The sequence below is a fragment of the Saccopteryx bilineata genome, chromosome 2 (assembly GCF_036850765.1).
Source record: "Saccopteryx bilineata isolate mSacBil1 chromosome 2, mSacBil1_pri_phased_curated, whole genome shotgun sequence".
Lineage (NCBI taxonomy): Eukaryota > Metazoa > Chordata > Mammalia > Chiroptera > Emballonuridae > Saccopteryx > Saccopteryx bilineata.
The window spans coordinates 263,394,279-263,419,896 of NC_089491.1; the positions used below are offsets into that span (position 1 = coordinate 263,394,279).

At 50.3% G+C, this 25,618-nt stretch overlaps 1 protein-coding gene across 3 annotated transcripts; it reads right to left on the bottom strand.

The window, feature by feature from the left end:
- Window positions 1-2,678: 2,678 nt before the first annotated feature.
- Window positions 2,679-25,618, bottom strand: CABP1 (calcium binding protein 1). 3 transcript variants are annotated; one of them, XM_066260417.1, is made up of 7 exons: window positions 24,890-25,618; window positions 11,861-12,040; window positions 8,436-8,466; window positions 8,015-8,158; window positions 6,916-7,025; window positions 6,526-6,673; window positions 2,679-3,118 (listed from the first exon to the last, which is right to left on the bottom strand). In XM_066260417.1, exons 1-7 carry the CDS (start codon window positions 25,547-25,549, stop codon window positions 3,093-3,095), a joined length of 1,299 nt encoding a protein of 432 aa, XP_066116514.1. In that variant the 5' UTR covers window positions 25,550-25,618; the 3' UTR covers window positions 2,679-3,092. The 3 variants fall into 3 exon arrangements, with proteins under 3 accessions (XP_066116514.1, XP_066116513.1, XP_066116512.1); XM_066260416.1 differs by lacking the exon at window positions 24,890-25,618 and adding an exon at window positions 16,517-17,028; XM_066260415.1 differs by lacking the exon at window positions 11,861-12,040.

Genomic DNA, 25,618 nt, shown 5'->3' on the forward strand with positions numbered 1-25,618 from the left:
AGTAAGTAGTACCACTGCATTAGACTTGCCTGTTTTCTTATGGTTTCCCTCCTAGAGTCTGAGCTCCTCAAAGACAGGGACCTTGGCGCAGGACCTGGCACTTAATAAGTGTTCAATAAATGTCAATTGAGCTTGACCAGGTGGTGGCACAGTGGATAGAGCATCAGACTGGGACACAGAGGACCCAGATTCGAGACCCCGAGGTCACCAGCTTGAGCGCAGGCTCATCTGGTTTGAGCAAAAAGTTCTCCAGCTTGGACCCAAGGTCACTGGCTCAAGCAAGGGGTTACTTGGTCTGCTGAAGGCCCGCGGTCAAGGCACATATGAGAAAGCAATCAATGAACAACTAAGGTCTCCCAACGAAAAACTAATGATTGATGCTTCTCATCTCTCTCTGTTCCTGTCTGTCTGTCCCTGTCTATCCCTCTCTCTGACTCTCTCTCTGTCCCTGAAAAAATAAAAAATTTAAAAATAAATAAATAAAAATAAATGTCAATTGACTGCATGCATGAATGAATTAGACTTTACAAGTCACAGGGAGGCAAATCCAGGCTTAGTTTAAAACCTTTCAGACAACAAGAGCTCTTCTAAGATGACACCCACTGAGTTCCCCACCACGGGAGATATTAAAGACGTGCGATGAAGTCATAGAAAGAATTCCTGCCTGCGAGAGGGTCCTTCTAGAAAAATGAGTCCCAGTCTTATAAAGTAACAGAACCCTCTCTTCAGCCTTACTAGGCACCCCTAAATATAAGACAAGTTCAAGGCGAGGAGTTCTAGTTTCAGCACTGGAGGAGGCAGAAGCTCACCCAGCTGCTGGGTCTCCCCTTGTCCTGCGCATGAGGGTTCCATATCACCAACTCATTTTATTAAAGCCACCGTGTCTATTGTTTTAAGAGGCCATACTAGTGACAGAAGCGTCCTGCCTAACACCCTAACTCCACTCTCTCCATGGTACCCCCATGAGCTCATTCTGTCAGCTAACAGAGATGCCCACAGAAGCCCTCTTTCCACAAATTGCTCCTCTGGCACTACAAAAACATTGCATTTCTGAAACGGTGCAGATCTAGGGTTTCTGGGCAGAGCTAAGTGGGCACAGGAGCAGAAAGGGCTGCAAGCTGCCACAGGGCACAGAGCCAAGGGCTTAGTCTCAAAATTGGATTATTAGAGTGAATTTAGAGCTCCCAGCCCCCCTGCCCATTGGGACATGGGGATTACCCAGGCCTCTGTCAGGGGCCCACAGTCTTTCCCACACTCCCTGCCAGGTCTAAGAACAAGGATCCTCCCTGGACCACAACATATGCGCATGGGATTGCCACCCACCTCCCATTCCCAGCCCTTAGCCCTCAGCACACACCACCCCCACCCCCACAGCCGCCTGGAAGCACACCTGCCTCCCACGTGTCTGGGATTTATAGCAGTGTTATTCAAATTGTGGTCCACAGATCTGGCAGCATTAGCATCCCCTGGGAGCAGGTCAGAGATGCAAAGTCATGGACCCCACCCCAAACACTGAATCAGAATCACCAGAGCAGGGCCCAGATCTATGGCTCAACAAATCCTCCTGATTCTTATGCGCACCAATTTGAGAACCACTGGCTTAGAGTTCCTGGGTCAATCCCACACCCCTGTGTGATTGAGCCCCACACCTATCTAAGGTTCTGGGCAACTTCTACCCAGCGACTTCTCTTTCTTTTGACTCCTTCCACCTTCACTTATCTAAATTAATTACAATGACAATAATGGATTGTTTAACATTGCCACATGGCACAACTCCACCACAGTCATGTTAATAGCAGCCCCTGGAAGTGTGCAATGCATCGCCCTGAGAGCACTCTCTGTGAACTTGATCATCCTTTATTAGTCCCATATTACATTTGAAGAAACTGAGGTCCAGAGATGGGACATCACTGGCCCAAAGTAACACAGCAAATAAACCCAGAGCCTAACCACTCTACCATTCTGCTTCCTGCTCAGTGGAGAGGATGGCAGCTGTTTCTACATCTGTCCCCTCACACACACTGGGATTTCCTCCAGGCAAACACCTTGTCATCACTTCCTCAGGAAAGCCCCCCTGACCTGCCCGGAGAAGGCCAGGCCTCCTTGTTATATCCTACCAAAGGTCCCTGTCTTTTTCCTTCATAGCAGTATCACAATTTGTAATCATATAACAATGTAATTAGTTCATGTCTGTTCCCTGACTGGTACGAAAGTTCCAATAAGACAGGAAGTGGGGCAGACCCTGCTGTATGCTTTCTCGATATCCATTCTTTTTCTTATACAGGAGGTCCTGGAATAATGTTTTGTCTGACGAGATGCTTAGGAACTTAACTCTTGTTTATACCCATTAGCCTGTGTTGAAATTGATTTTATTATGTTTCATTTTGCTTAAAGTCACAGAACCTATTGACAATATTAACTGAGGACTTACTGTAGAAGTTGACTTCATTTGTGGCGGCTGTGTGCCCAGCTAAATCACTACCACCCCCAGTCTCCCTTTCAATTAAAGGTTCCAGGTTCTGGCTTCTGAGGTCTGTGAAGAAGTGGCTGGGTATCTAATGGGGATTGAATAAATGCAGGTTGAATGCTGGCATGTTCACTCAGTTCTGGGAGCAGGTGGTCCTCAAGAAACAAGTCACCTAACCAGGCCCAAGAAGCAAAGACCCCCACGGCTGCCGTGTTCTTGGAAATACTTTTATTGGTTCTGAGTTAACAGGGCTGAGGCGAGCTGGGGTGGGCACAGAGCTAGGTGGGGGCAGCAAGAGGCTCTGCCCCAGAGCAGACATGCTATGCGGGATCTGCTGGCGGGCTCCCTGGCCCACCCAGCCAGCCGTGGCTGGGTACATGGCACTTGGCGTCTTGCATGACCTCTATGGGCTTGGCACTGTGGCCTCCTTGTCGGTGGGCGCCCCCTTTCCAGTTGCAGGAGTTGTGAGTCTTTCACAGTGCGGAGGGGTGGGGTCCGGGGTGCAGGCAGGCCCCGTCCACTGGAACATCCTGGGCTTTTGGGGCTACGGTAGGGTGAGGCGAGCTCGGGCTCCTCTTTCCCCCACCTGTGGGAGATTGGCAGTCCTGGAGGGGCCCTCGTGGCCTCAGCGGGACATCATCCGGACAAATTCTGGGAGGGTACAGGAGAGGGTGGGGAGAAAGCAGCAGTCAGGGCTCAGCTGAGGATGCTGCCTCCAGATCTCCCTGCAATCTGTGTCCCCTTCTCCAGTGCCACTGCTCCTGACTCCATCCCGGCCCCCCACATCCATTCAGCCTCTTCCCGTCCGTCTTTTACAGAGCAGCTAGCTTGAGCTTTCTAAGCTGCATACCTGACCTTAACCCTCACAGATCCCCACGGATGTGTCCCACATCCTGACATGACCCCAAAGCTCTCCCATTCTGGCCGGCCGACACCTCCAGCCTCGTCTGTCCCCACTCAGCCCAACCTCATGTTTCCACTGCTCAGCTCTCCCTTCCAGCACCTTTGGCATCACCGGCTCACTCTCATTCCTTCCCGCCTCTCAGCTTTCCTGCAACCTGTCCCTTCTCTCTCTCTTTTTTTTAAACTAGACTTTATTTTTTAGAGCAGTTCTAGGTTCACAGCAAAATTAAGCAGAAAGTACAGAGAGTTCCCATACACTCCCTACCTCCACACAGGCACACCCTCCCCCACTACCAACACCCCCACCAAAGTAGTACAGTTGTTCAAATTGGTGAACTGGTACTGACACATCATTATCACCCCAAGTCCAGCTTACATGAGGGTTCATTCTTGGGTGGTGCCCATTCTATGGATTTGGACAAATGTATAATGACACAAATCCACCATTACAGCCTCATACAGAATAGTGTCACTGCCCTAAAGATCCTCTGTGCTCTGCTTATTCCTCCCTCCCTCCCTGTAGAGCCTGGAGACCACTGGTCTTTTTATTGTCTCCATAGTTTTGCCTTTTCCAGAAGGTCATAATGTTGGAATCACAGTACGCAGCCTTTTCAGATTGGCTTTTATCACTTAGGAATATAAATTTAAGTTTCCTCCGTATCTTCTTGTGGCTTGATAGCTCATTTCTTCTTAGCTCGGAATAACATTCCATTGCCTGGATGCACCACAGTGTATTTATCCATTCGTCTACATCTTGGTTACCTCCAGGTTTTGGCAATTATGAATAAAGCTGTTATAAACATCCATGTGCAGATTTCATTTGGATCAAGACTTCTTCCTTCTTTTTTACCTGGTAGCTCCTACTTATTCCTCAGGTCTCTATTTATTTATAGCCTCCTCCAGGAAGCCTTCCTGAATCCACCTCCAGCTTGGCACAGGTGCCCCCTCTGTAGCCCACAGCCCACTATACTTCCCCAAGAACAGCATGAACTAAACCACTAGCGTCTGCTTTCCTTGCTGGCCTTAGCTCCTCAAGGCAGGATCAGGTCTCAGGACACAGAGGAGTGCACTGCATGCGGAGCTCTCGGGGAAGGGTGATCACCTGTGAGGGGCACTTACCCGGACACAGGATGTCCTGAGATGTTCAGATCTGGTGGCGCAAAGCCTTCTCTCCATCTAACCACACTCTACTCAACCTTGAAGAACTACTACTCCCCATAAAAGGCCTCCCAACCTTTGTGTTCTGGACACACACACTGTCTGGCACATGTTTATACTGCCTCTCTGAGTAGAATTTGAGTGTCTGGAGTCCAGAGTCAATGTATTACTGTATTTTTCTCTGCATCTCATAGTGTTGCAGATGGTGTCATGCAGTATTATGTGTATCGTGGCTGGGATCATGACACAGCTCTCTTACTAGTCAGGCAATCCCGAGCAAATTAAATGACTTCTCTGAGCCTCAGTTTCCTCATCCATGAGGTAATCATAGTGCAATCCATAGAGACACTGTGAGGATTAAGTGTGTAAAGCTACTTAGTACAGGGACTGGTACATAATAAGTGCACAACAAGTGATAGCTATTATGATTATTACTGATTCCTTTAAAAAAACTTTCATGGAGCGTTAGCTATGTGCCAGGTATTGAGTTATGCAGGAAATGCAGAGATAAAGAAAATGAGGTTCCAGGCCCTGGCCGGTTGGCTCAGTGGTAGAGTGTCGGCCTGGCGTACAGAAGTCCTGGGTTCGATTCCTGGCCAGGGCACACAGGAGAAGCGCCCATCTGCTTCTCCACCCCTCCCCCTTTCCTTCCTCTCTGTCTCTCTCTTCCCCTCCCGCAGCCAAGGCTCCATTTGAGTAAAGATGGCCCGGGCGCTGGGGATGGCTCCTTGGCCTCTGCCCCAGGCGCTAGAGTGGCTCTGGTCGCGACAGAGCGACGCCCCCTGGTGGGCGTGCCGGGTGGATCCCAGTTGGGTGCATGCGGGAGTCTGTCTGACTGTCTCTCCGTTTCTAGCTTCAGAAAAATACAAAAAAAAAAAAAAAAAAAAAGGTAAAAAAATATGGAGGCAACAAACACAGGCTACTTGTTTGAGAAATCTGGGAGTGAGAAAGGAGCAAAAAAAAAAAAAGAAAGAAAGAAAAAGAAAGAAAATGAGGTTCCCCCTCTGGTCAAGTTCAGAGTCAAGCGGAGAGACAACTGTAAATAACAGTTAGGGGACAGTGTGAAGAGCAAGGCTGACCCTGAGGCGCTGTGAGGCCCGGAAAAGGGGACGTTCAGTCTGGAGAATGAGGGAGGGGCTGAAGGAAGTCCCACTGCTGGATCTTAAAGGAGGAACAGAATTTAGTCCAAGTGAACAACAGAACAAAAGGCATCCTGATAAAAGAACAGGGTGTTCAAATGGGAGCCTAGCAGGCTCATGGAGCACAAGTACCTTGGTGTGGCTGTAAGGGGCAGTGGGCACGAAGAAATGGCAGGAGCTGCAGCTGGGCAGCGAGCTGTGGTCAGATCTGTGACCTGCCTGAGTGTCAGCTTACGGAATGTGGCATTCAGAAAATACCTTCCATGGATGGAGGAACTTGTACAGAGAGATGGATAGAGATAGATGGGGGAAGATGGCCACAGGGATGGATGGATGGATGGATGAGTAGATGGATACTGATGGGGAAATGACTACACAGATAGATGGATAGATCAATGGGAGTATGGGTAGAAATACAGGCAGGTAGATAGAGATATATACATGTATGAACAAGTATAGAGAAGTACAGATGCACAGAGAGATGTGCATGGGTGAATTACAGAAGAGTGAGTAGACATATGGGTAGATAGATAAGTGCATGAATAAAGGGTTCTAAGGAAAATTGTTTAGAGATGGATGAATAAATAGGCACCTGGACAAAGAGATAGATGAGTGCATAGATGGAGAGACAGGTATGGGCAGAATGAGGGGTGGATAGAGGTATGGATGGAGGGAGGGATAGATGGATGTATAGACACGGAGGTAGGAGGCAGATTAGAGTGATGCATGGATGGAGGGCTGGCAAGATGGAGGGCTGGCAGAATGAAAGTTGGAGTGGACTGAGGGTCCGTGATGTATATACAGTTGGAGGAACCCGTGGACGGCCACTTTCTCTCCCACTTTCAATCCCTAACCTACCTTCAAAGTCCACTCGGCCATCCCCATTGAGGTCCACATCTCGGATAATTTCCTCTATGTCTCTGTGTCCCACCTGATGACCCAGGAGTTTCCTCATGGCTTCTCGCAACTCGCTGGTGCTTATCTCCCCATCACCATTGGTGTCAAACTAGAGAGGGGAGGAAAGAGGGAGAGGCAGTGACAACACTGAGACTGTCAGAAGCAGGTCCCAAGGTTGAGCTCCTTCTCCAGAGTCACTGCCCCCTCCCCTCCCCTAGAGACTCTTTTCTGTCCACTCAAGCTCCTTCCCTGGTCTGGGACCCAGGGCTCAGGTTTCTTTTCAAGTTACCACCCTGGGGCTAGGAGTCTAACAGCCTGCCCAGCCCCACCTGTCCACTGCCCCTCGCTCACCTCCCGGAAGGCATCTCGCAGTTCCTTTACTCCGATCATATCTGCCGTCTCCGCCAGGAGTTTAGGTCCCATTAGCTCTACAAAGTCTTCAAAGTCCACATGACCACCCACTGGGGACAGAGAAAAGGACTAGGTCACCCATCTAACCATTCCCTACCTCCAATTAGGCAATGGAGGGCACTGCCAACCTTTCCCTGACCTGCCCAGAGCCAGGTCCAAGGTTTAACCAAAGGCCAGTGATGACAGAGAGGTGACCATGGACAGGTGGTTTGCCAAAGACTGGTTCAGGGAAGTGGCCAGGAGTTGACAAAGGGAACAAGTCAGGAAGTGAGTAGAGGTAGACACGGCTGGGAGAAAGAAATGTTAGGTCACAGAGACAGGTAGAGAATTTCAGAAAGAGAGACAGAGACACATGCAGAAGGGCAGACAGGGAAGCAGAAGTTCTGGGCGCCTGGCCCACATGCTCCAAGTCTTACCCTTGTGCACATGGAAGTTCACCTTCCAACCTGCTCTCTCTGTAGGTGCACGTGTTGGCAACCTGACAGCCAACCATAGCCTGCTCACACCACCAGTGACTGACAGGCATCCAGGCGATAAATACCCCAGGTGAAGGCATTATAACTCGAGGTGAGCTGTGACACTAACCCCCCAAGTTCCCCAGCAGAATTAGACTCTGATTAGGGGTAGCTGGCTTGAGAACGCACTCTTTGTTGGCTCCTTCTCTTCCCTGTCTCAATTTTCTACTCATCACCTACTAAATAAAGTACTTGTACTTCCAAATTCTTGTCTCAGTCTTGCCTCTGGGGAACCCAAACTAAGAAAAAAACATAGTCATAATAGCATCCCTCTGTTCAACTTCTACTGTGTGCCAGGTAGCTGGGCTCTTTTAAATATATATATATTTCCTAATTGACTTCCTGAGTTTCACTCCACCTGTTACACCCCTCAATTTTCAGGTGAGGAAACTGAAGATCAGAGAGGGTAAGCGGTTTGCCCCAGGCCACAGAGCTGGAAGGAGGTAGACCGCAGAGGGCTGCGCAGGTGAGGACAGGACGGGACGGGACGGGAAGGGAAGGAGGTGCCCAGCAGAAGGACTCACGGTTCATGTTGATCTGCTGGGACAGCTCGATGAGCTCCATCTCAGTGGGCATGTAGCCCATGGTGCGCATGCAATTGCCCAGGTCCCGGCAGTTGATGTAGCCGTCCTTGTCCTTGTCAAACTCTCTGAAGGCCTCTCGAAGCTCTGGGGAAGGGAACAAAGGTAGACATGTTTGGGGGTGGGAGCCACAGAGCATTTGGAGCCAAAGGCAGCCAGAAGTCCCACTGGCTTGGAGAACCAGACCTGGGAGCTGCCCAGGACTGTGCACTCCTCCAACTGCTGGCTCTACAGAGGATGTCAGCTCCACGCCAGGCCCTGTCTCCAGAGGCCAAGGAGTCTCTGCCTCTCTTCCCACCAATCTCCCTTCCCTCAGCTTCCTGGATGGCTGAAAAACCCTTTCCCCTAAGGGGCCAGGTCTTACCTTCTATCTCCTCTGGCCGCAGTGATCTGTCCTGAAACAAAAGAATGTGTCCTATTAGCAGGTGCATAGGGCCTGGAGTCACAAAATGCCCAACCTGAGGACCATGCAAGTAGCTGACAGCAGGCACTGGGTGGGAGGTGACAGAACTGCAGCAGAGGCATGCCTGGACCGCGTCCTTGAGGGGAAAATGTGCACCCCCACATCTCCCACAGTCATGGGAGATGCCCAGGGACCCAACAGCCCGTCCAGTCCAGGCACTGAGGTTCTGTGCCCAGCCTCTTGTTCCAGATACAAGAACGTGTCAGAGAACAGAGCTGGTCCAGAGGCAAAAACCTGTAAATGAAATAGGGGCAGTGGAAGGTCACAACAGAGAGGAGGCCTGCAAGGCAATGGGTGAAGAGAGGGGCGAGAACGCAGGGACTGGACAGGCATCTTGAGAGAGGAAGAGGAGGAGAAGGAGGAGGAGGAGGAGGACCTGAGAGTGTGGAAGCAGTATTAGGGCTGCACCCTGCTTCCTGGGCACTGCTCTGTCTTCTCCAATTTGACCCCCATCCTACACCTTGCCCTGTCACAGGACACAACATAGGACCCTGGGGGCCGCCGGTGCCTCTGGTTGCCACCAGGTCCAAATCATACATCTAAAGCCTCAAGCAGTGCCCAGGTCTCCTTGGAGAATCAAGAAAACCCTGGGTCTAGGCATCACAACAGATGGCAGAGAAGTCTCTAATGAGCAGGCCCAGAGGACACAAGGGGGGTCCAGCTGCCCAGGCCTGCCCAGGAGGGTCACAGACTGGCACAAAATGCTGCCCAGCTGGACCTGTTTAGTAAGCTCCCAAACTGGTCCACAGGGCTTCTCTTTTGCAAATGACAGTTCTCTGTCTCTGGGCAGGGAGAACACAGGACAGGGGTGCCCACCCTGAGAAAGCACACACTAGGTATGGGCACACCTGTTATGACACAGACACACAGGTGTGTCACTGTGAGCATGAGGCATCTCAGCTGTGCACACAAGCTGTTCTAGCAGACAGGGCCAGGGTAGATAGAGATAGTTGCTATCCACCCACTCCAAACTGGCCCCCGGACAAGGAACCCTAGCTCTGGAAAATCTGAGAATCTTCTAGAAAAGGGCTACTGAGCAACATATTCTGGGAGAAGCAGGTGCCCAGAAGCAGGTGCTCAGAAGTGGCTACATGTGGCAGAACAGTGTTGAGCGTCTCTGTGTACATGGAAAGAGCGGGCTATTGGCTACCAGGTGCTGCAGGTGGCATTTCTAGCCAAGGATATGATTGATCATTGAAAGTATGTATGTCTCTATTAGATGACTCTGTGAACTTCCACTTAAAAAGCCTGTCATGGGGCCCTGCTCAATACCTCAGTGGGTCGGAGCATCATCCCCATGCGCCAAGGTTGCAGGTCTGATCCCTGGTCTGGGCACACCCAAGAATCAACCAATCATGGCATAAATAAGTAGAACAACAAAGTGATATTTCTATTTTTATTTCTTTCTCTCTAAATTCAATAAATTAAAAAATTTTTTAAGCCTGTCATGGTGCAAACTGAGTGGATTGTTACTCTATCACTTGCCTAATCTTACCTCTATCACCCACTAGCTGGTCCAAGTCAGACTTGGATCTTGGGTGACCAAAAAAGATGTTTTTGCACCTGACCGGTGGTGGCAGGGTGGATAGAGCATCGACCTGGGACACTGAGCTCCCAGGTTCAAAACCCTGAGGTTGCAAATGTGAGTGTGGGGTCACTAGCTTGAGCGTGAGATCATCAACATGATCACAAGGTCGCTGGCTTGAGCCCAAGGTCAATGGCTTGCACCAGGGGTCACAGGCTCAGCTTGAGCCCCATGGTCAAGGCATATATGAGAAGCAATTAATGAACAACTAAAGTGATACAACTATGAGTTGATGCTTCTCATCTCTCGCCCTTCCTGTCTCTCTCTCAAAAACAAGACAAAATAAAAACAAAAACAAAAAACCAGAGTGACACTAAAAAAGATGTTTTGCAATGTCCATAATCCTAGTAAGTGACAGCGAGTGAGTGAGCAAGGACGTGCCCATGCACATGCATACAGAATGTACTCCCTAGGACAAGTTACTTAGACATAATGAATTCTTTCCACTTTTCAGACTCAAGCAGCCCCCTCCCTTCAACTTCTCCAGAACCTGGCTCTGAAGGACTAGAGATAAATGAGGGGCTGCTGACCCTCATTGCAGCCTCCTCCATACATCTTGTGTAAACAGAGGGAGCAGGAAAGCCAGGTACCCCTTTGCAGTGGGCCTGTGGTCTGGCTGAGTCCTGGCGGCCTGCACTTGGGTCACACACTCTTCTGTGCAGGAGGTGTGTGCACTGCGCTCCGGAATAGAGCCAGAGCTGCCCATCCATGTGGCAGGGAGACCCTAAGCAACTGGGAGGCATCAGATGGGAAGGGAGCACACACTCCTTTCTCTCCAACATAAGTGGTCTGGGAGAAGAGGGAGAAGAGCTTGGCCTCCAGAGTCAGAGAGACTCAAGTGCAAAGCTCAGATCTGTTGCTTCCTAGTTATGGGACCTTGAACAGGTCACTTCTGCGAACCACATTCTCATTATCTATAAAACAGGCTTATACCAGGACCAACCTTATAGGGCCTTTGTGAGCATACCATGAACAAGATATGTAAAATGTTTAGCACATGGCTTTCAATAAATAAAACCTACAAACATTTGCGTCTGTAACACCCTCACTGTTTCCCTCCTACCTGTGGCTGTTCAGATACCTATAGGAGGTTGTCCAATTCGGTAGCCACATGTGGCTATTTAAATATGAATGAGAATTATACAGAATGAATAATTCAGTTCCTAGTCATATGTTAAGTGCTCAATAACCACATGTGGCTAGTGGCTACTATATTGGACAATGGAGATTATAGAACATTTCCACATGTTAGAAAGTTCTACCAGACAGTGCTATGTACTCAACACTGTTGTTCAGAGCACAGGAGCCCCCTGAGTCAGACTCCCCAAGTCTGAATCCCACCTCCACCACCCACAAACTGTTACCTTGAGCAGGTTACTTCTCCAACTCAGTTTCTTCATCTGCAAAATGGGGATGATAGTATCCACCTTTTAGAGTTGCTCTGACACTTAAATGAGGCAATGCACCAAAGCTCTTAGCACAGTGCCTGACATATAGTAAGTGCTCAAATTAATCCCCAAACAATGTTGGCTGCTCTTTTTATTTCTTGCTGGTGGAGGTGAACTCACCAGTGCTTAGCCGTGAGTGGGAAACTTGAGGGGTCAGATTCACAGGTTGAGGGTTTGAGGTGTGTCTGTTGGGGGACACATGCCTCTGTGTACAGAGCCCCTCTTCTTCCCAATACCTCCTGACATCCCGTGAAGCCAAGTCGAGCACGGTTCCACAGGGCCCACTTACGTACAGGCTGCCTGTTCTCAGCGAAGCCCTTGCGCAGGAAAATGCAGGCGGGGCCCAGCAGGTTGTGCATGACGGCGCAGTTCTGGGCCAGCATCAGGAGTGGTCCAGGGAGCTCGCTGCCAGCTGCCAGCCCCTCCTCGCTCATCTGCACCACCCTGTAGCTGGTCGTCTCCTCCTGGCGCATCTTCAGCCAGCACCAAGCAAATACAAAAGAAAGGCAGGCATCACTTCCCTGCCCAATCGGGGCCACCTGGCCCCAACCTGGCTCTTGGTCCTAGAAGGGCTCTCTCTCCTCAAGAGCAAACCCCGAAGAGGCCAAGAGTAGAGTCCAGAGAGCCCTCAGGATGAATAAGGGCAGCATCGAACTGGTCCAACAGACGGAGTCTCCAATCCTTGACTGAAGCAGGTGTTCCAGGGACAGCTGGGTGTGGTACCCACCATGTGGTTCACACCATGTGGTGCACGCACGCACACACACACGACACATACATGTGCAGAGAATCACACTCGTGTGCATGCAGAAACTCGGAGAGAAAAGCAAGCAGCGGGAGTCTTCTGCTCCAACTGCTGGGAAGTTTTCATTGACAGATTCATGGATGGATGACATCCTTTTCCAACATTGTCCCAGTGTCCCAGCACAATCCCTGGGGCTAAGTTCCCAGCCTGACCTTTAGCCCTACCCCCACCAGATCCCCATGGGAAGGCAGTGAGGATAATCAGAGTGGGCGATGCAGAGGGCAGGTCCAGCCAGTCTGCTAGATGGGAGGCTGCAAACACAGGGCCACAGTAACATCAATGAAGCAGGAAGGTGTTAAAAGGTGGGGGACTGGGGCTACATCGTGCTGTGAGCCCCTTCTGAAGGAGCAGCACTATGTAATTTCAGCCCAATGTTGCCAGGCCTTCTGGTGGGCAACACAAAGCATGTCTGTGTGTCAGATCCTACCCAGTTGGAGGCCTAAAGATTAGACACTCTTACACCAGGAAGTCTCCCTGTTCCCCTCCTGCCTTCCCTAGCTCCCCGCTGGCCCAGCATGCCGACTTCCAGAGGCTGAGGCAGGGGCCCTCTCTATTTACCCAATATAGCTGTGCTCCCAGGCCCTGGCCAAGCCATCCTCCTCCCTGACAATTCCCATGCAGCTATAAAAAGTCAGCACTGCCCACAGAGCAACCCCTTAGGACAACACTAGCATCCAGACACAACACTCTGTTCCACTCAGCCTCCCCAGGATGCCCAGGGCCCCCACAGAGTGCAGAGCTGCATACTGCACCCTTTCATCTTGCTGCACTCTGTGTACTGCCCTGCCAGGTTCCTCTAGCTCAAAGAAGGTCATGACTAGAAGATCCTAGGCTAGGCGGCAGCCCATCCTGCCAGGCTGAGGAGCAGAACAATCTGTTCCCGTCTCACTGTGTCCCCTCATGTCTTCCCTCCAAAGTCCCACATGTGGGGCTACAGACCAGACTCCCCTCCACTTCTTACACCCCTTCCAGGACTAAAGGGAGAAACAGTATTCTGGTTCCTCAAAGCAGAAGCAGCAATTCAGGTTTGAGGTGAAGGACCTTGGTCCAAGGCCCAACTTCAGTGAATGCAGTAAGGGTCAGTCTCAGGTAATCCCAGAACTTAAGGGATGTCAGATGGACCAATGGCCATTCATATTTGATGTCAAACAAGGTTCAGAGCCTCAGCCACCCTCACACATGCCTCTAGGGTGTGGCTAGATGAGGGCAGAGCCAGAGGGACCTTCCCAACTGGAGGCTGGCCCCAAGGAAGCCTGGATTACTCAGCAGCTTACCCACACACCACAGCCTCAGGAGAAGCTATAGAGAGGTTAGACCTAGCTGACTCGCACACACTCGGCTCAGAGAAGGTACAACCCAGCAAGCAGTGCAGGGTTCTGAGAGGTGGTTTTGTACACTGGCTTTGGACTCAGTCTTGGGGACAATCCTGACTCTTCTACTTGCTTGCTTTGTGAGCTTGGCCAGGCCACTTCACCTGACTGTGCTCTAGTTTCCTTTTTTATGCAATGAGGATAATCGTGGCAACTATTGCATAGTGCTTAGAGCATGGCAAGAGCTGAATAAATGGAGTTGCCATGGTGATGACAGTGACAATGACAAGAATGACTACGATGATGGTGATACAACTTAAGAGATGCTGGGTACCAGAAGGCATTCACTTCTGGCTCCGGAGGAAGTGGGAGAATGTTTGCCAATCAGGAAAGAAGAAGGATGGAGAAGAACTTGCTCCTACAAAGAACAAACCAGCGATGGCTGGGGAATTTCCACTGCACCTCTTGATCATAATCCTGCCTGGCACCAAGTTGCCCCAGGAAGCTGCTGTTCTTCCCCAGCCAGTGATGGCACTTGACAGCCTGGTCTTGCCCTACTCAGAGCCTGAAGCAAGCTGCCTCTCACCACTACCAGTTCACTGGCTACCACTCAGGAAGCCAAGTGGGCAGAGGCCCACAGGATGACCATGTCACCTGGCACCGAGGGAACGTCTCCTGAATGTGGCACAGCAGTGGGAGGGCCCAGCATGCCTCATGACCTAACGACTTTCTAACAACTGTAGCTGGCCAAGAGTGTGCAGGTCAGCGCTCCCTCTCACTGAAGGTATTCAAGGAGGAGTTGAATGAGTAAGCATTCTGTGCGGCAGGAGAGGGGACTGCTGTAGTCAGTGGGAACTGGGACCAGATGATGTGGAAGGTCAGACTTGGGGATCTATGAATAACATTTCTGACAGCAGGAAGGAGAGAGAGGCAAAAATAAAAATAAAATACCAGCTCTGGATTCACACAGACCCGGGCTGAAATCCCAGCACGGCGTCCAGTTGGCTGTGTGACCTTAGGAAAGCTCTTATCTTGGACTCCAGCTCCTTTCCCTATAAAATAGCCAAGAGAACTATTTGGTGGAAAGAGAAAATGAGATAACAGAAGTTGGATACATTGTGGATACTTGGGAAAAAGCAATTATTATTTTTCTAAAAGACATGAAATTGAATGCAGTAAGTTTTATGATTTTTAATTTTACTCCATGGACTAAAAACCTCTCCTCTTACCACATCCCCCTTTTCTCAGAAAACCCAGAGTGGAAAAATTATGATTATGATGACAACACTACTAGCTAACATTTGTTGAGTACTATATTCCAGGCAGTGTGCACAACACTATTTAGTTCTCACAATCTCCTTATGAGTTGTATTATTAGTATTTCTACTTGATGGACAAAAGAACCAAGGTCCAGAAAGGTCAAGTAACTTACCCAAAGTCACACAGTTAGAGGAGACCTGAGAAGTCTGATTCTTAAGCTCTCAGCTGTGTAAGGAAAGATGGGTGGGGTGGGACCAAAGGGCAATTTTAGTCCTTAAATTCACATCTTCAAGCTCTGGACAGAACCAAGGGAAGGGCTTTCACCCTGTGGGCCTCTAAATGAATTCAGATCAGTTTCTGTTTCTCTGCAACAGCATGGGGGCCACCTCTGGTGCAAAAGACTCCAAGAAGATGACAGATGATGGGAGGAGGATGCGCTGAAGAAACAGTCAACCGTCAGAGGGATCCAAGGAATAGCAAAGATTAAGAAGAATTTGATGTGAGCAGTTTAGCTAAAAGAGGAAGACGATGAACAGCAAAAAGGCCTGAAATGTCCTAAATTGAGAGCCTGTCAATCTGACCAAGGAGGTAAGATGGGGCTGGGGGCAGAGGTGCCATTAGTTAACCTGAGACCTTGGGTAAGACATTTAACCTGAATGGCAATTAAGTTCCATGTCTGGGAAAAGAAAGCAAGGCAGAAAAACATTCCTATCATTCCTTCTTCCTTAAATAATATCTAGGAGGTTCTTCTATGATCTGACTATAGATGACTAGAAATACAAGCCAAGCTTGAAGCAAAACCCTAGAGATGTAAGCCCAGACTTGCAAAAAAGATGCTTTAGAGATGATTAGTTGCTTTCCAAAAGGAATTCTTGCAAAATATATTATTCTGATGTACAAACAATAAATTCACTATGGAAAGTAAATATAGACACCTTTGCTCAACATTCTATTTCCCAATAGAAACATTTTCAGTCCCTGAATCAGTCGGGTCCTGGCTGAGATTCTCTGACATGACTCTAGAATTATCAAGGGTAAAAAGGTATGTTCTACCTGGTTCCTTTCAGTAGCAATAGGCTCTACTTCAAAACCCACAACTCTGAAGGCTTAGTGACCACCAGAGAGGGCCAGAGACCCTCAAGGGAAGAGAATAAGCTCCGAGCCCTACTGCAGAGAAGGAGCCTCAGCAGCAGAAAGTCAAAGCTCAGCTCAACCCACTTCTGATCCCGCCAGCTCCAAGGTGTCTCTCCACTCTGACACCCTAGGATCCATGCACTTCATTTTACACCCCAGGAGCTACGTGGCTCTTTCCCAAATTTTGTACAAATTCCCAATCACCGAGCCCCCCCCCCCCCCCAATGCAGCTCCAAGTCCCAACTTCAGTTCAGAACCTGGGACATAGAAAGTGGCAGGTAATCCAGAGATCAGAACAGGGAACAGGGAAGCATCTCTAGACAGAACCAACCGAAGGGTGGCAGGCCGCTGATGCCCACCCCCTCTACACCCAACCTCTGGGACAGAGGGAAGGAGGCCCCACTCCCCCACCCCAGGTCTTGGGAACTCCAGAAACATACCTTCCTTGAGAGATTTCTTAGTGGAGACTTGACACAGTTGCCCATTCTAAGCTGAGGCAGCCCCTCTCAGGATCCCGGGGGCCATGAAGGAGGCTCCTGGGGGCTAAGAGACCGCAGTCCCGGTCCCTGCCAACCCCAGCCTCTCTCTGCCTGCGCAGTTCTGCCTCCAGGACCGATCTGAGCCCTCTCTCCTGCGCACGTGCTCTCTCACTCGTCTGCTTGCTCCTGCTGATTTTTTTCTTTTTGGTGAATCGTGTGTGTTTATGCGTGTGGATTTAACTTTCTGGGCACTTTCTTAAAGAGATGAAGGCAGGAGTGGAGCGTGCAGAGCACGGAGATTGCCCAGAGAGCTGAAGGCAGAGGGCAGCGGAGCTGGAGAAGGCAGCAGGATCATCTCCATCCGATTAATGCTCGGTCCTCTCCAGGTCACTCCCCTTCCCTCAGCCCTTTTTCTCCCAGCTGCCAAATCTACAGAGATTGCGTTGGGGACGGGGCCCAGAATGGCAGCTGCAGCTGGAAAGAGGCCAGCAGACCCAGGAGGGGAATCAGGCTAGTTTGGGTCCCCAAAGCCAGGGAGCCTCCCAGCTGCCAGCTTTATGTGTGCATTCACACACACATACACATATGCAGAAGCAAGCACACAGGAACAGACACACATCCAAACTGCCCGCTGGCAGTTGCAGCTGGATTGAGAGCAGGCAGCTCCAGCTGAGGGCCTGGGAGAGCTTGTGACGTCTCCATCACGCTCCATTTTTCACACTTGCCTCATCACTGGAATGGGATGAAGCTCCCGGGACTGGAAGCACAGCTGAGCCAACAGCAGTTAGCAGCAACTTCGGCTTCCTTCGCAGTGTGCCGTCCCAGAGGGTGTGAGCAAGGGCAACGAGCCTCCTCTTAAGTCTCCTCCTGATCCTAAACAAGGATCTTTCACCGGCTTCCGTGGGGTATAGGGCAGAGAGGCCGCCCTTTGAAAAATGGTCTTCAAGATCCCATGATGAACTTTTCAGGTAACTGGCTCTTCCTCGTCCCTCCAGGTTCCAGCTTTGATGTCAGTTCATCTCAAGCCTCAGATGTCACATTGGAGATCTACAACCCCAGACAGATGACCCAAGAGAGAAGTGCCTGTTTCCCTGCACCCAGCTTTTCCCAGCAGGGGGCACCAGAGAGGGCTGGCCATCCAAATTCTTCCCAGCCCCACACGCAAGGACCCTTACACACGTTGCTGAGTTCTCAGTCCAGAGAGGCTAGTCTCCCAGCGACTTTTTGTCCAGTTTTGGGTGGCTGGTCAGAACTCCCCTTAGGCTTGCTTCTCGGGAGCTGGGGAAAGAGATCCCTGAATAGCTCTTGAAGACAGTGCTGCTGCAGACATCATCAACATCGGAATGGCTTAATCACGCTAGTTATTCAGTGGCCCTGTTTGGGCCAAACCCCTGGAGGGGAATATGGAGAAGGAGGGGCATCCTTAAGGACAGAGGGAGGAGCCTGGGGTTTGTTTCTGCCTACAAGGCAGAAACACTCTCCAGTGTCTTCACCCTAAGGGGAGTTGGAATTGAAAGAGCAAGCAGTCAACTCAAGTACCTTCTTCAAAGTCGTGTTCCTCGGGAACAGAGCACAAAGCAGCATCTCTGGGGGCTGGGAGTCAGGGGTCAAGTGTCAGGGGCATGAAGAATAGCAATGGATTCAGATGAATGGAAAGGCGCTGCAGGCCTGGGGTTGAGTCTGGCTCTACGGCCTTCTGACCTCACATTCCAGAGCTTCAGTTTCTTGCCTGGAAAATGGGGTTTCTTCTCTTGCTTATAAAGTGTACATGACAAAGTACATGGCATGTAACAGGTACTCTAGAAGTAATTATTAAAAAGGAAGGAAGATACCTGACCTGTGGTGGCACAGTGGATAGAGCATCGACCTGAATGCTAAGGTTGCCAGATCAAAACCCTGAGCTTGCCCGATCAAAGCACATATGACAAGCAATCAATGAACAACTAAAGTGAAGCAACTATGAGTTGATATTTCTTGCTCCCCTTACCTCTCTTGCTCCTCTCTCTGTAGAATCAATAAATAAAGTCTTTAAAAACAACCAAAAAAAAGATGAATAAAATGGAAGAAAGAAGTATCATTTGTCCAGTATTTATGTGCCAGGCACTGTGCCTGGCTCTAGGCATGTGGGGAACAAGAGAAACATGGTCCCTGCTTTCAAGGAGCTTACATTCTAGCAGGTGGGCAAGAGATAGTAAAGAGCTGGGAACACACTTATTTAATTACATCTTGGGTAAATGCTATGAAGGGGAACACAAAAACTCTAAGAACGAGACTTAATTCAGGAAGCTCAGGGAAGGCGTGGAGACCAAAGCTAGAAAATGAACCATCTGCAGATCCTTTCGAAAAGCTAGGGCTCGTAGGTGATATAGTACAGAACTGTACCCCTGAAACCTACGTAATTTTATTAAGTAATGTCACTGCAATAGAGTGAATTAAAAACTAATATTAAAAATTTTAAGTAAAACAAAGAAAAAGAAAAGCTAGGGCTCACCAGGGACCCAGAGGGGAAATGGGCTAGGCGCCAGGTAGGAACCCAGCTCATATTGACTACATGAGCAGGTATGTGGGGGGCAGCCCCTTGTCGAGCCGACTCCTCAGTGTGGGCTTCAGACAGAGCTCCCTGGGGAGCTCCCCCAGAGACTGATTTATTAGACATGGGTGGGCTCTGGCTGGTGGTGCCACGGAGTGCTCCAGGTCACTCCAGCCTGCAGTCAGTGTTGGGGACTGTTGACCCAGTGCCTCAGAGCTTAGAATGCAGTCAGACTTGGATTCAAATCTTGCCCTGCTACCTAGCAACTACTGTACGACCTTGAGCACATGTTCCTCTTTCTGTACCTTGGTTTCTTTATTGATAAAATGGGTCTTCTCATAACCTTTCTCTCATAGGGCTCTTCTGAGGAATTAACAAGACAATACGTGTAAAGGGATCGGCACTGTGCCAAGGACTTAGGAGGTGCCCATTCCCTGCCTGGCACTGGCCTTAAAGTGCCAGGAGTGGCTTCCATTCACTCGGCAAGGCACTGGCTCAGGTCTGGTAACTCATGCTCCCTGCAGGCCATCCCAGAGCACAGCATCCATCTGTTGACCCTGTGATTTATCTGTCCCTAGAAATGAGAGACAGGAAAGCTTCTCCTATGGAAAAGTCACACAGTTCACCCTGACACACTCTTTAAAATGTTGCTCACTTTGGATATAGACATTTGGAGATGGGTCAGAGGTTTTGCTCCTAATGAAAAGTGTGGACAATTACATAATGTCCACACTCAAGGTGAAGCCTGAAACATAGTAGACACTCAAATACTAATATGAAATTAAAGACTGTAGAATGTGGAATCCCAAGGCTGGATCTGAGGCCCGGTTTACCTTTTTCAAACCACATGGCCTGTATGAATGAGTCAAGTTCTCTGAATCCCAGTTTCCTTGACTATAACACAGAGATACTATCTGACCTTTCTATCTTGGAGGATTGTAGTGAAGATCATGAGCTGCAGTTATGAAAACACTATTAAGTAAAGGCTTTGCAAAGTAAGGTATTACTTCTGTCCTCCTCTGTCACCTGAAAAAAGTGATTAAAATAACACATTCCTAATCTTAACTTGTTAATAAAAAAATGTCACATACTTTGAAGAAACCCCATCATCCTTTAGGGAGGAGGGTGCTGATACTAGTTCAAGTCTTAAGAGCAGCAATTGAGTCAGGGACACAAGCCCAGAGCTTGCTCAAGCTATTTTTGGCTTAGCAGGCGGGGTACAGATGATCCTGAGTGACGGGTAACTGGTGATCTGGAAGGGGCAATTGGCTTGATCTTTAGCAGAAAAAAATTTTAAAGGCTGAATGGTGGGAACTTCTCAAAGGAGCAAAGCACATTGCACAGCCCCACCTCCCCATCCCTATTCCCTGTGGCCACAGTCCTCGGAAGCCACACTTTGAGTTCTGGAATGGAATAATAGGATCAGAGGGATGAGCAGGATCAGCCCTTTACTGATTATTCCTGATTAGGAGGGAGGCTGGCCTTCACTGGCCCTGATAGGTTCTATCGCCAGCATTTGAACTTGGATGACAGCCCAGTGCTAAGACACTCAGGGAAAGCTGGGTCATAACTTCAGAGGTACTTTGTGGTTGCTTCTGACAAATAGGAAACACACTTAGGTGACTTCCCAACAAACCAGCACGATGTGGTACAGGAAGGTTGTTCAGAGATAGGCAGGCCACATCACAGTCCTGTGTGACCTTTGGACAAGCCACTACCCCTCTCTTGAATCTCTCTTCTCATCTCTAACATGGGGGAAGATAATGCTAACCTTCACAGGTTGCTGTGAGGATACCTTGTCAGTTGTTCAGTGGGCTCTAGACTAAGGTCTCTAGTTTCTTCCCCAAAAGAGCTAGATGCAGACATCCTGGGGCACTCTCTAGGATTGATGTTAACCACAAACTGACCTTCTCATTCCCCCTCCCCAGACCTCAGAGAAAAGGCAATCTGGGCTCCCAGTCCTCTCAGGGAGCCATAGGGAGAGACTGGGCCAGGCAGGAATGTGTGCTGTACACAGCCTTCATACTAGAAACATAGGCCTAGTGTGACTAATCTGTTAGGATCCAAACCATCCTGGTCTCTCCCCTGCCCCATCTAAACTAGAGGAGCTAAGAGAACTCTGCAATCCAGAGGCTAGAGATATCAGTCATTCATTCATTGACTCACTAAGATACAGGATCCTACTACATACAAAGCTATTGGAATAGCCTGCCCAAATTAAAAGAAATATTTCTATAAGTAGAAAGAGAAACGTGGAGCAGAGCTGTGGGTTTTATTCACATTTGTCCCTCTGAAAGGGGTGTTTCTTCCCAAACCAAGGGTAAGAAGCACAAAGACTATTCTTAAAATAGTTTTCCATGACACAATGCCAAGAGTTGCCCTGAGTCGTGCCTATCTGAGTTAATTTCTGATACCTCATCTTCTCTCTAGGAAGTTGGGTGACATGTCCATAGCTGGCCAAAGAGAGGGAACTGGAACAGGTCCTCTGTCATTCGGCTACTTCTTTAATGGCCTTCCTCACCTGGCTCAGAGTCAGCTTTCAGATTTTTATTTATTCATTTTAGAAAGGGGAAAGAGAGAGAGAGTGAAGGGGGGAGGAGCAGGAAGCTCCCATATGTGCCTTGACCAGGCAAGCCTGGGGTTTCAAACTGGTGACCTCTGCTTTCTAGGTTGACACTTTGTCCACTGTGCCACCACAGGGCAGGCAGAGCCAGCTTTCAAAGTACAGGCCTTCAGGCCTTGGCCAGTTGGCTCAGCGGTAGAGCGTCGGCCTGGCGTGCAGGGACCTGGGTTCGATTCCCGGCCAGGGAACATAGGAGAAGCGCCCATTTGCTTCTCCACCCCCACCCACCCCCTTCCTCTCTGTCTCTCTCTTCCCCTCCTGCAGCTGAGGCTCCATTGGAGCACGGATGGCCCGGGTGCTGGGGATGGCTCCTTGGCCTCTGCCCCAGGCGCTGGGGTGGCTCTGGTCCCGGCAGAGCGACTCCTGGAGGGCAGAGCGTTGCCCTGGTGGGCGTGTTGGATGAATCCCGGTCGGGCGCATGCGGGAGTCTGTCTGACTGTCTCTCCCCGTTTCCAGCTTCAGAAAAAAAAAAAAAAAGTACAGGCCTTCATTCAGACAATTACTCTATATATAATAATAATAATAATAACGAAGGCTGTCCTTTTTCCAGCACCCACTCTGAGCCAGGCCATATGACATACTCAACCTTGTGTACCTCTTGTAATAACCTGGCAAGGTAGTTTTTGTCAATCTTATTTCTGGATGAACCAAGACCAAAAGAGAAAATAAAAGGCCCAAGGTCACGGCAATAGGCAGTGATAGAGCTGGGATTGGAATCTGCAGCTCTCCTATCTCTGAAGCCACCATTCCATTCTTCAGCCTTAAAACCACACTGCCTCCCTGCAGGCAGTACGGATGCTCTGTGAGGTCACTGGAAGAATCCTAACTGCTGTTCCCTCTAACATAGGAGTTTATCTTGGTATCTTCAGTGTCACTTTGAACTCTGGCTCTCCCTGACTCTATTACAAATATAAGGAAAATGACTTGACACGGCCCTTGGTAGTTCATCAACAACAGCAGCAATAATAACAATAACTAACACTGACAGAGCCTTTGGTCTGGGCCACACACTGGGCCAGGCTCTGTACATGTCGCCTTATCCCATTTCATCTCCCCAAAACTGGGTGAGCGGCTAAGATTATCCCTGTTTTTCAGGTAAAGAAACAGGCTTAATGGGTTAAGTGGTTCATTTAAAGTTGAAAAAGTAGGAACCTGGGAGATATGACAAATATACTTCCCCAGGCTTATATTTTGCTTAAGTGGGTCCCACCTAAAAGCTTCTGTACTCAAAGCCCATCTCCTTACTCTTGGTCCTAACCCTGTCTCTAAGGACAGAAGTCTCAATGCAAAAGAAGGGAAAGAAAAATTTATTCCCCTCTGTCACAGGAGACTGGAGACTGACACAAACTTCCCAGGCCAGGTTTTGTGGTTGGTGCTGTTGTTGTTCAAGCAGATGCCTCAGGGCTGTCAGCAGGAAGCCCAAGCTGAACTTGCCAGAGCTTTAAAGAAAAAGTCTGCAGCTCCAGAGGCAAGAGCTTCCAGAGGGAGGTAGTAAATATTTGATGGGACCTTCCAGCTCTTCCTGACTCAGATGACTCTGGTGACATTTCAGAACATTGGACTGGAGAATATTCTTCATTTAATGACCGAGAAAGTAGAAGTAGGAAGAAATGCAGGTAGCAGAGAGCTCACAAAGGGCTCATGCAAACAAAATCTGCAAAACTGGAAAGAAAGTGCTCTTTTTCCAGGAACGAAGTCAGATCACCAGCCAACAACCTACTCTTGTTCACTGTTGTCTCCCTAAAGCCAAGCTTGTGCCTGAACAAGGCCCTAACACCCTATACTCCTCACTAATACATAAGTCACTGCAGTGAACTTCTCCCTCCACACATTGCCACAATAACTCTCATAGCTCTGTATCCAAATCTCTATGCTGAAGAACTGTTTCCAGCTAACTCGGCTAACAAGGGCTCCCTGCAGGAACAAAGCCATGCAGCAGTGCCCTATCACAGCACCACAGCAGCCCCATGCAACCCAAATCCATGTGCAGCTGCCTTCATGTCAGACTTCTACCAGCATCAGCCGCTGAGAAGTAGTATTTTGAAAAAGAATGTGCAGATCTGAAGCAAAACACATACGGCCTCTTTGGAATTCTGATCCAGCATGGCAAGCCAGAAACTTAAAACGGCTGCTTTACACTACATCCTAGCACAGAAAGGCTTAGGTCTCCCCTTCTTCCAGACGCCACATGAACAGTCTGATCTGACCTCTGCATTACGCCCCTCCTTGGCTGCTGCAGAACTGTCTAAACGCTGTGTCAGAGAGTCTGATTTACTAATGGACTCAGAACTAGAAAGAATATCCTGGCTCAGGAGCTCACAGGTTCCTTTCTGCCGAGCCTCTCTCCCCAGCAGCAAACCCCCAAACTGGATTATGACTACAGGGCTGTTTTTAAAGGGCAGCTGTCTGGCTGCCTGGGGCCCTTGAGAGAAAGACCTAGAGGAGAACTCAAAGGAGCCACTGATGACTCTTTAGTGACCTTTCTGACCGTAGAATGCACACCAACTCAAGCTAGGAGTCTCTGGATATTATGCCACATCCTCTGACTCACAGCTGCCCAACAGCCATCCTAACAGCATCCCTGAAGTGACAACCTCCTTAAAACACCCCAAAGTTCCAGTTTGATCAAAAGCTCTGGACAGCCCCTCCATGCCTACCCAGACACTTCTCTCTTCTCATATTTTAACTCTCTTAACTTTTCCCAGGTCTTTATGGCTACCACAGGCAATGGTTACAGTCCCTCATCCCCAAGCAAAGCTATGTACCTCAAGATCTCCCACTCTTGACCCCAAGACTCCAAACCCATTGCTCTCTTGAGTCGCTCACTGGTGGTCTTGGTCAGAATCCAGATAAGTGGGTTTGGCGCCACCTGCTCAGAGTACCGCTCCATGACCCCTGCAAATCTCCAGACGGCTGGTGGAGGTCGACCCTTTCAGAACTGGCCCATTCTGGCAGGTGGAGGGATGCCTCCCTCTTTAAAGGGCCGAAGCGTGGACAGCGCACAGGGTGCTGAATCAGGCATCAGGGGAGGAGGAAGGCGGGCAAGGGCACGGAGCTGCAGAGGGGCGAGGGGAGCGTGACCAAGGGGCCACGGGCAGCGAGAGGAGGGCTGTGGGTGCGCAGCCGTGGCAGGGTCCCGAACGCCTCTCCAGCCAGCGCAAACGGGAGGCGCGGCCCTTACCTGGCCGAAGGCGGAGCTGAGCATGGGGCGCAGCCGGTGGAGGAACGGGTCTGCCTCGGACGCCGCAGCTGGAGCCGAGACCCCACGACCCAGGGCTCGCTGCGAGCACCGGGGGCTGAGCGCCGGGGACAACCCCCGTTCCTCCCCATCCCGCCCGCGGGCCAGCGGCAGTGGAGACGGGGGAGAAGGTCGGGACGCCGCGGCCGGCAGTGCCTCCCGGGGCCTGCAGTGCGCCTGGGGGAGACCACGCTGGCTCCTCCGCGCACCCTCCTCTCGCGGCGCCGGCCGGCACAGGGGCCTCCGCGAACTGGGGTCGCCAGACAGCGGTGGCGTGCCAGAGCAGGTGCTAGGCAGCCGGCGGCTAGGCAGCCTGGGCTCCCGGGCAGGGCCGTGGCGGGGAACCCGGCTGCCCCCGCTTGTCGCCGTCGCCGCCGCCGCCGCCTTCAGCAGCGACGTCTTGGACTCGCTTTTGGCGATGTGCGAGCTCATCGCAGCGGGGCCCGCGCTCGCATGGCCCGGCGGGGGAGGCACGGTGCGGCGTGGCGCCGGGCCCCCGGCGGGCAGAGAGCAGGGCGCCCGGCGGGAGCCAAGCCCGAGGACGCGCTGGAGGCGGGCACCGTACCCAGGCCGCTTAAATGCGGCCCCTTCACCGCCACCCATGTGACAGTACAGCCTCTTCACCCGGAGCTCAGAGCTTCCAAGCGCCTGGCGGTGGGGATCTGAGGGGGC